Raw genomic sequence first — 12,288 nt, forward strand, 5'->3', positions numbered from 1 at the left:
GAAAGTTCAATTGAGATTTTCTGATTGAAGTTTTGCTGTTGTCTATAGTCTAATAAACTGTTTAATGGAAACTGCGGTACTGCTCTTTTGCAGGGCAAAATGATATAGTTTGGTGAAATATGATGTAAAAGTAATTGTTGAATGTACTTCATTTGTTTATCTCTCGGCAAAAACTTCACCAAATGTTATTTGCCCTGCAAAAGAGTAGTACCGCATTTACCATGAAAGGGCTAATTGTGACATTAACTTTGTACAATGATTAAACTGCAAATAGAGTCAAGAAATTGATATTCTTTGAAAAGACATATTTGGTGTTAAAACTCTCAGCAAATACAAATTTTGATATAACAAATATAAGTTTCATAAAGTATTTTCTTCAGTAATAAGCGAAAACCAAGTTTTCAAATCACTGGCCCGAACTTGTTTTTACTTCACAATAAAGCTGTATGTCAATAGACGAATTAAACTGGTATGAGTTAACAATTTACCGAAGCCATCCCAAATCAAAATGGCGGAGATGGATAGCAAAATATTTTACACGACTGTTTAGCTTGCATTGCGTAGTCATCAAATTTATTTATGTATAAATTTTTTTATTAACAAAACTTTAAATTGTTATAGCAGTATATGAAAAGTGTCATTTCGTTGCTGAGAGGAAATTACGCTGTTGAGTGTTTTTGAAACCGTAATTTACCATTCGCCATCTTGCTTGGTAAGTGTCCATCCTGATTTGGAATAAGCAATCTGCATGGTTAGCCCGTTGTTGGAAATTTTAAAAATCAATGCAAGAAACTCAAAATCTCAACAGAAGTCATTCCTCAATTAGATAAAAAATGAAATTCTGTGAAATTTTGGATTTAATACGGAACAAAATTCAGAGCTCCAGATAATTTTTTAGACCAAAGTGTATTTACTGGACCTGATTTTTAAATCAATGCAGATTTTGATATTCAGCAGAATGATTTAAGAGCATTTTGTTTATATAATATGTTCACAGGTACTTGGGTTTTGGTTTACAAAAATGTACCTTATTGATATGTAAAATTTAGTAAAGGTATGCCAACAATATTTTCGCTAAACCTGAGAAACTTTTTTTTTTGACAAGGAAGATCATACTGTAGGTAAAGTAACCTTAGGCACATTTTATTCTCCATTTATGATGATATCATAGCAAGAGTAATCTGAGAAAAAAAAAATGGCGAGAGAAATCAGAAATTGTCAATGAACCCATCATAAAAAAACATTATTGATGGTTTTTGGCCACAAAATGAAAGTAATGCAAAAAGTAGGTAAAATAGCTACTTTGGATAGGATTAAATACCTAGGTAGCTATTAATAGCTACATAGGTAGAAATAGTCTTTGGACTGGACCTGTTGAAGAAGCTGCAGAACTGTAGTTAGAATAACCTGTGTCTAGGGACAGGTGAGGTGGGGACAGACCCTCACCACAGTTAGAATGCCTCCCATTTACTGCAATGTAGCAGAAAATTGCAGAATCACCCCAAAACAAGAAATTAATGTAGTTTCTTCATAGGAGTCGACAATTTTATCCATGAGACAACATAAACCATTCAGTGAGCTTTGCGAGGTTGTTGTTTACAATTGCCTTATGGATAAACTGCAAACTCCTGTGGTTGCATTGAAAATAACCATCATATTAATTATAACAAACCTTTTGGTGATTCTGGATACCTTCCACTCCAAAACTTAATTCATATAATCGAAGAATTTGACACTTTTTTTTTTTTTGACGTTTTTTGCTTCAAATTTACATGCCATGTTGACATTTGTTCTCAGTTTGATACATGATGCAAAATCTCCATTGTTGGTTCAGTCCTTTTTTTGGTTGCGATCTTAAGCATTCATTCAGGTTTGGCATAAGTAAAAACACGCTACTCAGCATAATTTAACTTTAAAAGGTTAATTTTTGAGGACTGATAGTTTGTAAAATAATTTTAACAGTTAATTTATTCTTATCAATTTCTCTGTGTCAATTTCCATGTAGATTAAGTGACTGGATTTAGTAGAAACAAAACATAAAACAATGTTGAATTTGTTTCCTTTTATCAGAATATCTTATCGAAAATAACCATACCAAGACAAAATTATACAATACTTATCATATCATGAAGGAGGTGTATCGTTTCACCCCTATCATTTGTGTTTGTTTTGCTACATTGCCAATACATGGAACACATTCTAATTTCCATAGGACATTATCATTTTAACAATTTGTACTTTCTGTCTAGTAGAACTGTAGCTCTCTGGTTGAGAAAATTTGGACAGACAACCAGTGAGCTACAGATTCAAACATTGTAAAAATCTTTGATTTTCGCTGCCACTTTTTTGACACTCCCTTTCAGTTGTGTTCAAAAGTTTTCATGTATGGTGCAGACATCTTTATATGATGAGCAATTTCTATCGTGATGATAATGTTGATGTCATCCTTTTCCTTCTACATGTACAACAATGAATAACTATAAAAAATTGTCAGACACAAAGATATAATGATTTGAAAAATTCCTCTTCTTCTAAATTTTAATTCAAATTCTAACAGATCTTTTGGTATTAAGTTTTCTGAATTTGATTTCTCCCATAGTGAAATCACTCTATTCGCAGTTTAATCATATCTGCCTAAACATTGCATACTGTAGATTCCTAAATATATGTGAAGAATTAATTATCGTGTAATTATGCGAGAAGCACCACTCGCAAATAAAATTACTTTCTTTATTTTTATGGTGCTGAAATCAATGTAAAATCCCTTGATCAACCGTCCACTCGCGAATTATTGTTCTCACGATTTGAAGTGAAAGAGCCATTTCGCGGTAATAAGTACTCGCAAACAATAATGAATCTACAGTATGCAGGTCCAGGAATTTTTAAGGAGAGTTCCATTCTACTCAAGAAATCTGTCCCAGAAATTTTTTGGACAAGCAAAAAAATAAAAAATCATAAACAACTTCTTAAAACATGAAAACCTATTTTAGGGGTGGGTTGGGGTTGTAGTGCTGTATAAAAATAAAAAATTAAATATGAATTGAATTAAAATAGTATACTTGTATACATGTTATTGTAGTATTTTTTATACAGTGTTGGATCTTAGTCAATTAGAAAGCTAGGAATTTTTCAGTCGTATAATAAAACTGATTATGATTTTTGTATTGTTAGATCTCAGCCAATCAGAGAGCTATGAATTACACAATCATCAGTTATGCTAACATGGCAAAACAAACTTATGTTTCTATAAAAAAAAAATTATTTTGAGAGTCATACAGACCAAAACTTCAACTGAATTTATCTTCTTTTGAGCAGAAAAAATAAAAATGGACAAAGCAGAAGACCTCCTACTTCTTGATGTAATTGAGGTAATGTACAGACTTTTCTCTTTTGATTCTATCACTGCTTAAATACTGTATAGATTAATATAAGAATCAGTTGTAATGGTTATATCACAACTTTACTTGGAAAACACAACTTAAGTTAGATATATTGTAAAAAATGGTTGTAAATTATGTTTGATGGTATGACAGGGCGAGCCCAGTTGCATTTAATACTACAGTATAGTATACTCTTTTAACTTGGATCTTCAGCTTTATACTGCAGGTGAAAGGTTTGACACACTTAATCTATTTTGTCTAGACGCTGACATCACATTAGTTCTCAATTTGTCATTTGGTGTATGTATTTTAAAAACAAGAGTCCAAGAAGTGCAAATTCTTAATGAAGTGCTTTATATGTTCTTTAATAAAAGATGTAATTATCATTGTTCCTTTGAGCTCTCTGCAAGAACTATCTATGTCACCTTTATGCAAAGGAATTGTGTTAGCTAGATGAAAAAATCTTGAAATTTGCACACAAAAATATAATTGATCAGGCTCAAGTGAGGCATTTTGATCAAAGAGTGTCTGGCATCCGCCTGTCGTCCATAGTCTGTAAACTTTTCACATTTTCAACTCCTTCTCAAGAACCATTGGGCCAATTTCAACTAACTTGTAACAAAGCATCCTTTGGTGAAGGGGATTCAAGTTTGTTCACAAAAAGTGCCACACCCTCTTTCAAGGGGAGATAATTAAGAATTCGTGAAAATTTGGTGGCATCTTTTAAAAATCTTCTTCTCAAGAACCATAGAGAAAGAAAACATGAAACTTATGTGAAACCTTCATTACATACTCTAGATTCAAGTTTGTTCATGTCATAACTCACAGGGGAAGGGCGGGGCCACAAGAGGGGGTCAAAGTTTTTACACAGGAATATATAGTAAGTTGTTATGGTTAAGGGCCATTTGAGTAAAATGCATTGAAGACTTCAAATAGTGGAATGACCTGAAAACCTTTGGAATGGACTAGCCAAAGGGTATATAAGGCAAAGCTTTGGGAAAGTCAGGCATTCAGAAGCTAGCTGAAGAAGTTGGATGATGAATCAGCAATAAAGTCATTAAGGATTTAATAAAACAATCCTAGAATCTCATTCAATTTTTTTGAAAAATCAAGGCGGGTGGGTGGATTTTACTTTTTATATTTCTTCCATTATACAAATTTTTTGTTGATCTGATCAATCAATTTATCTATTATGTCTGAATAAAAATCATAGTTAGTGGTCCATTAAATATGTATATCTCTTACTACACCTCATCCATCTTTTACCACCATTGATCCTTGTTTATATATGATACATATTACTGCAATAACCATCTTGTCAGCGGAGAAAATCATGCTAACATTCGCGGAATATAAAAGGAAAGTTGAATACCGATCCTGATCAGAATTAAGATGAAGGAAAACAGAAATAAAAAAAATTGAGGTGAGGTAAAAAAAATCAGGGCGGGCGGGGATGCAAATCTAGGATTTTTTTTTTTATTATGGCCTAAGGTATTCCATCCCTAATACAGTAAAACTCATTTAGTATGAATATGGATATAGGTAATTCATGGATATAGCGAATTTTTCTTGGATCCCCAGCTATATAAATTTAACAAATTTCTTCTACGGATATAACGAATAACAGATATAACGAAGTAATTTCACAGGTCCCAGTGACTTCGTTACTGTACATGTAGCAAAAGATTCAATGAAATTGAATACATAACAGATGTGTAAGTGTTGAATACTCAGTATTTTAGACATAATTCCCATTCATTACTTTAAGCATGTAAGCAGGGTGAGATGTGTCCTAATTTATGACCTTAAATTTGGTAAGAGATATCTCACTCTGTTTTAAATTGATTAAAAAAAAAATCAATTTTAAAAAAACTTATCTGGTAAAAAAAAAAAAATAATCAGTTTTCAATTGTCATTCTATTTCTAATATGTGTTTTAATGCATCTTTTCACTACAGTATTTATTGATATTCTTATTATTTGAATTTTTATTTTTAAAAAAATGCTTGTCTCCATTGACTTTAATGCAATCTTTGTTAATTAATTACTGCTTAGTTATTTACATTTTTGAAACTTTCTCTTGGTAAATCCTTTTCTACTGTAAAATGCTTTGAATATATATCAGAGTATTACGTATGTGATGGACATTTAAGGATAGAGGATGGAAAATCTTAAGGGTAAGATCAAAATAAAAGTTATAAACGTATCCTAGGTATTTGTTGTTAAGTTCTGGGTGTAGTAAATCTCAAGAAGATTGAGACACCTGGTTCTTATCTAACAATGGGAACCCAGGGGAGAAACATCGTGTAAGTTGTACCTTACCCAGCCCCCATCTCTAGATAAGAGAAAATTTAAGTACTGCGTGATGTAACCTCAGACAGAGCTGTTTTAATAATCATTCCAATCATTAACTCAGACAGAGTAAAAGGAAAACCTATATATATATATCTTGTAAGAATCTGATCATACATGTTACATAGGAAATATCTTTAAAATCTTCTTAAGAACAACTAAGCCATTAAAGCCCATTATTAGTCATATTTATACAGAAGCAACCTTAGGTATTGTAGAATCAAATTTGTTCAAATTATGACCACCCAGGGGTTGGGGGGCACAACAGAGGGTCATCATTTTATATAAGAATATATAGGTATTATCTGGAAAAAATCTTTTGCTTCAGAACATCAAAGTCATGTTTAGTCATATTATTATAGAGCCATCCTCAGGTAGTGTAGATTCAAGTTTGTTCAAATTTAGGATGGGTAGGGAGGGGCCACAATGAGCTATCAGAGTTTTACATAGGAATACATAGGGAAAAATCTTTAAGATTCTTCCTTTTAAGAACAGCAAAGTCATGATTAGTATTATTGATATGGAAGCATCCTGAGGTAGTGTAAATTTAAGTTCCCCCCCACCCCACCTCCTTCAATACTGTACTCATTTCTGCTCTCCCAGCCAATGTGCTCAGGTGAGCGATGTGGCCCATGGGCCCTTTGTTAATTAGTATTCTCGGGATGACTCTTTCTAATGGGCTTGGAGGTATTAAAATGTTCATATATTGTCAGATGGACGATGAGGAGAGTTACCGTGATTTAATTGGAACAGAGGATGGAATGGAGAGTGACCTGATCGAGACAGAAGACGGGACTGAGAGTGAGCTGATAGAGGAAGATAGTGACGGTAGGATGATACATAGATTTACAGGAAAGTTACTTTGTATGAAGATAGTGACGGTAGGATGATAAATAGATTAACAGGAAAGTTACTCTGTATGAAGATAGCACTATATGGTAGGATGATGGATAGATTTACAGGGAAGTTACTCTGTATGAAGATAGTACTAGATGGTAGGATGATACATAGATTTACAGGAAAGTTACTCTGTATGAAGATAGCACTATATGGTAGGATGATAGATAGATTTACAGGAAAGTTACTCTGTATGAAGTTACTACTAGGTGGTAGGACGATACAAAGATTTTAGAGGAAAGTTACTCTGTATGAAGATAGTACTAGATGGTTGGATGATACATAGATTTACAGGAAAGTTACTCTGTATGAAGATAGTACTAGATGGTTATATGATACATAGATTTACAGGAAAGTTACTCTGTATGAAGATAGTACTAGATGGTTGGATGATACATAGATTTACAGGAAAGTTACTCTGTATGAAGATAGTACTAGATGGTAGGATGATATATAGATTTACAGGAAAGTTACTCTGTATGAAGATAGTGATGGTAGGATGATACATAGATTTACAGGAAAGTTACTCTGTTTGAAGATAGTACTAGGTGGTAGGATGATATATAGATTTACAGGAAAGTTACTCTGTAACTATGAAGATAGTACTAGATGGTAGGCTGGTATAAGATTTACAGGAAAGTTACTCTGTATGAAGATAGTACTAGATGGTAGGACAATACAAAGATTTTAGAGGAAAGTTACTCTGTATGAAGATAGCACTAGATGGTAGGATGATACATAGATTTACAGGAAAGTTACTCTGTATGAAGATAGTACTAGATGGTAGGCTGGAATAAAATTTACTGTGTATATGGTAGGCTGGTATAAGATGTACAGATAATTTACTGTGTATATGGTAGGCTGTTATAAGATGTACAGATAATTTACTGTGTATATGGTAGGCTGGTATAAGATGTACAGATAATTTACTGTGTATATGGTAGGCTGGTATAAGATTTACAGGAAATTTACTGTATATGAAGATAGTACTAAATGTAAGGATGATGCATAGAGTTTTTAGGAAAGTTACTCTGTTTGAAGATAGTACTTGATGTAGGCTGGTATAAGATTTACAGGAAAGTTACTCTGTATGAAGATAGTACTAGATGGTAGGATGATACATAGATTTACAGGAAAGTTACTCTGTATGAAGATAGTTATGGTAGGATGATACATAGATTTACAGGAAAGTTACTCTGTATGAAGATAGTACTAGATGTAAGGATGATACATAGATTTACAGGAAAGTTACTCTGTATGAAGCTAGTACTAGATGTAAGGATGATACATAGATTTACAGGAAAGTTACTTTGTATGAAGATAGTACTAGATGTAAGGATGATACATAGATTTACAGGAAAGTTACTCTGTATGAAGCTAGTACTAGATGTAAGGATGATACATAGATTTACAGGAAAGTTACTCTGTATGAAGCTAGTACTAGATGTAAGGATGATACATAGATTTACAGGAAAGTTACTCTGTATAAAGATACTACTATATGGTAGGCGGGTACAAGATTTACAAGAAAGTTACTCTGTATGAAGTTATTAAAAATAGTCTAACATAAAAGGTTTACAGAAAAAAACCTCTCTATAAGGATAATAATGGTTGGCTGAAAGTAAATTTTACAGCAAAATAACTGTATAAAGATAATAGAAAGGGTAAGCTGGAAGTCACAATGCCTTTGGTCAAATTTTCAGCACAGTAGAAGTGTAGAAAAGAAAAAGTCATATATAACTGTTTTGGAAAAGAGAATGCAATTGTGTTTGTTAGTATTTCATTTTATATTTGAAATTTATTTTGGGAAAAAAATCTGTACACTGAAATTATGACATCAAATTCTTCAGTGAAGTCTCAAAAGTGGTAGTACCACAAGGTAATAAGAACACATTTTGTTTAAAGAAATTTTACTGTTATGTTTTTGACAAAGATTTTTAAAAGATAGTAAATGTTAGCATGAAACATATCAAAAAGAGAGTTTATAAATATTGAGTCATTAGCTTTCAAAAACTAAAATGGACTGTTGAAAAAAAACACAAACTTTGGACTTCCAGTGAGGAGAGAAAAGTATGGAATTTTCAAGTGAAGACAAATTAAACCATGACTAGACTGCCATTGTTCAGGATTTTGTCAACAATTTTACAAAGATCACCAGAGGATGACTAAGTGCTAGACGATGGATCATATTGACTGTAATTCATAAGGAAGTAAAAATTACATCATATAATGATATAGAAAGACAAAGAATCTAAAAATCAAGTATATCAAGCTGTAACTCGCATTTGAACCTTGGCATTCTGAGAATGAGAGCCTGATGGCACTGATGAGGACTGTGTGTATACTGGACTGGAATGACATCCTTAGTGGGCCACATCTACGTATTCAGTTATTATGACACAGACAATAAAAGAAGGGAGGAAAACTAGCAGGTAACATAGGAGACTCTATTTCTTCAGAAAATCACCATGACTCATAGAAAAAGAAGATACAAACAGTTCATTTCTCACTGCTGGTTGAAGAGTATTTCATGTATGGAGTACACAAGATGCAAAGAAAACTACTGCCAAATCTGAATTATTGTGACTATGAAATTATGGAAACACTTGGGATTCATTTTTGAGGATGGATTTATCATGAAATAATTTCAAGGACAAAGAACTTAAAGATTTACAGTAAATTATGGTATAAACTAGATGGTGTAAATTTGCATTTTCAAGTTCTTTTCTTGAAGAATGATCCATAAAGATGACAAAACCCTTAAAATTAAATAAAGTGTGAATTTGACAGTTTGAATACATCATCATTTATGTTGCCAAAAGAAGACAGGAGAAAATCAGTGTTCAATCCTTTTGATGATAATTACGATAATACATGTCAGACTTACATACCAGTTTGGATGCAGTTATAAAACTTTGTTGTCAACTTGACAAAGAAAATGAGGAAAGTGATAAAAGATGGAAATACCAGACACATCAAGTAATGGTCTTCCAGCATGAAACAGGACATTCAGTTGTGAACCAGAAACCATCACTCTCATTGAACAAGGATTATATTAATGGAGTGGATAACACAATTGCTTGAAGAATTAAAGACAGCAAACAATTTCTTTTTATAAATGATGGGTAGTGGTGTAGATGGAGAGAGAGATTCACAAAATACATGATAATATATGAATACAGTTTGGTTTATTCCAAATATTAACACTGTTCATTTCCACCAATGAGCAGTTCAGCCTGGAACTTGAAAGATTTGATAAAAAAATAACTTAATACTACAAGCCTTCAATAGCATTCAACTGTATCGACCCCAAACCAAGAGTATCCAAATTGATAAAGGAAGAGAGGTTTCAGAGGAAAACACAAAGACCAAAAATTGATCTGTTTAATTCAATATGGAGTAATAAATTATAAAATCTGAACTTTTGTACATGTTTCTTACAGCTATTGTTTCTTCATATATCTTTCTTCTGACTGTCCTTCCTTCTTTTTTCTTCAGTACAAAAGTTTCATTGGCTCAAGCTCATGGAACGTAAATAAGAATTTAAGGGGTGAAATAAATTGAATATTACATTAATGCTACTTCTGTTTTGGACAACAGTGACTCAGGAATCACGAGACGATGTCAGTGAATCTTTGGATGTATATGTGGATGATACACAGAATGACCTTGATGCAGATATAAAGGACAGCAAGAAAACTGTTAGTAGTAGCACTGAAAGCAGTAAGTCCAGCCACAGAGAGGAGAAGTCCAAACAAAAGTCCAGCAACTCAAGTGGGCAGAAGTCCAGCAACTCAAGTGGGCAGAAATCCAGCAACACAACTGGGCAGAAGTCCAGCACTACCAGTGAGGAAAAGTCTAGCAGCTTCAGTGGACAAAATTCTGGCAGTGTTGGTGGGCAAAAATCCAGGGATAGAATTAGCAGCTCCAGTAGAATAAAATCAGAAATCACTAGTATTCACAAAACTAACAGCAGACGAGAGTGTGGAAGTGGTGACCAAAAGGCTGGAGGTGGTAGTAGGCAGAGATCCAGAATACATGGGCAGAAAACAAATGGTAGCAAAATACAGAAGCCAAACAATAGTGGGCAGAAGTCTAGCACTAGTGGGGAGAAGTCTAGCAGTAGTGGACAGAAGTCTAGCAGTAGTGGGCAGAAGTCTAGCAGTAGTGGACAGAAGTCTAGCAGTAGTGGACAGAAGTCCAGTGGTAGTGACAGCAGGCAGAAATCTAGCAGTGGTAGCAGTATGCAAAAGTCTGGTAGTAGTAACACATCTGGAACTGGCAGTACACAGAAGCTTGGCAATAGTGGGCAGGCATCTAATAGTGGAAGCAGCAGACAGAAGTCTAGCAGTGGGCAGAAGTCTAACAGTGGGCAGAAGTCTAGCAGTGGGCAGAAGTCTAGCAGTGGGCAGAAACAGAGTAGCAGTCGTCAAAAAGATGAGAAAGAAGGGAAGACAGACAACAGAGTTTCCAGTAAAAGGTTGGGTTTGTCAAGATCAGTTTAGATTTCTCAATGTATGTATGGTTAATTGTAGTATTCCTTTTCATATGCATTTGATTTATGTTTCTTAATACTGCTTTTGTCCTCAAATCTATGTCAGTGAAATGCACCTGCATGTCCTAATTAAGATGATTTGATTTCATTTTAATAATTCATAAAAATAATAATGCTAAGAAAAATTTGCTATATAAAATATAAGATAGTAGATAAAATGTTAGGTTGTATTCTGAATTTCTAGTTTTAACTGACATGAATGCAGAATAGTGGGAAGTCACATTTAAGTAGTTTTTACCAAGTGACAAAGGAAAAAGATTCATTAATTCATAGCTTAGAGATGTGACATCTCCTTATGAACCCATTGGCTATGACAGTGGAGTAGGTACAAATTCTGGACCGATATAGACCTGTCATAAAAAATCAATACCTGGAAGAGAGAGCCTAGAACTTGGATTGTCTAAATGTGATGTGGTACAACAAAGATCAAAGTGAAAATCAAGTACAAGGAATCTTCAGTAACCTTTTAGATTCCAGTGACAAGGATCAAACCATTGGCAAGAAGCAAAGACTCAAGAGTGTAGGTTTGTTGTTAAGTGCAAGAAAGATTGTCAAGAATAAGAGTTGCAGGAAAAGGAATGTTTATGTGGCAATGATTCCAATACAGGAAAAGGCAGCTTTACTGGGCAGTGATTCACATACAGAAAAAAGGCAGGCTTACTGTGCGATGATCCACATTCAGGAAAAGGCAGGTTTATTGGGCGATGGTTCACATACAGGAAAAGGCAGGTCTTCTGGGCGATGATTCACATGCAGAAAAGGGCAGGTTTACTGGGCGATGGTTCACATACAGGAAAAGGCAGGTTTACTGGGCAATGATTCACTTACAGGAAAAGGCAGGTCTACTGGGTGATGATTCACATGCAGAAAAGGGCAGGTTTACTTGGCGATGATTCATGTGCAGGAAAGGGCAGGTTTACTGGGCGATGATTCACATGTAGGAAAGGGCAGGTTCACTGGGTGATGATTCACATACAGGAAAAGGCAAGTTGGTGTGATTTGTGATGTTCTTATTCCAGTTAAATTCAAGAGACAAATTTAGAAATGAGAAGCTACAATCATAATGTGTTTTTTGCTTCCAGTCATCTAGATAGTAGTTACATAT

At 33.9% G+C, this 12,288-nt stretch overlaps 1 protein-coding gene across 1 annotated transcript; it reads left to right on the plus strand.

Annotated features, from left to right (window-relative positions):
* Positions 1-630: 630 nt before the first annotated feature.
* LOC133199683 (probable GH family 25 lysozyme 3) lies at positions 631-11,928 on the plus strand. Its single transcript, XM_061335557.1, has 5 exons — positions 631-712; positions 3,316-3,368; positions 6,445-6,559; positions 10,229-11,113; positions 11,609-11,928. Exons 2-5 carry the CDS (start codon positions 3,327-3,329, stop codon positions 11,926-11,928), a joined length of 1,362 nt encoding a protein of 453 aa, XP_061191541.1. The 5' UTR covers positions 631-712; positions 3,316-3,326.
* Positions 11,929-12,288: the final 360 nt, after the last annotated feature.

The sequence above is a fragment of the Saccostrea echinata genome, unplaced genomic scaffold, assembly GCF_033153115.1.
Source record: "Saccostrea echinata isolate AGI-Se365-2 ecotype Australia unplaced genomic scaffold, CSIRO_AGI_Sech_v1 ptg000034l, whole genome shotgun sequence".
Taxonomy (NCBI): Eukaryota; Metazoa; Mollusca; class Bivalvia; order Ostreida; family Ostreidae; genus Saccostrea; species Saccostrea echinata.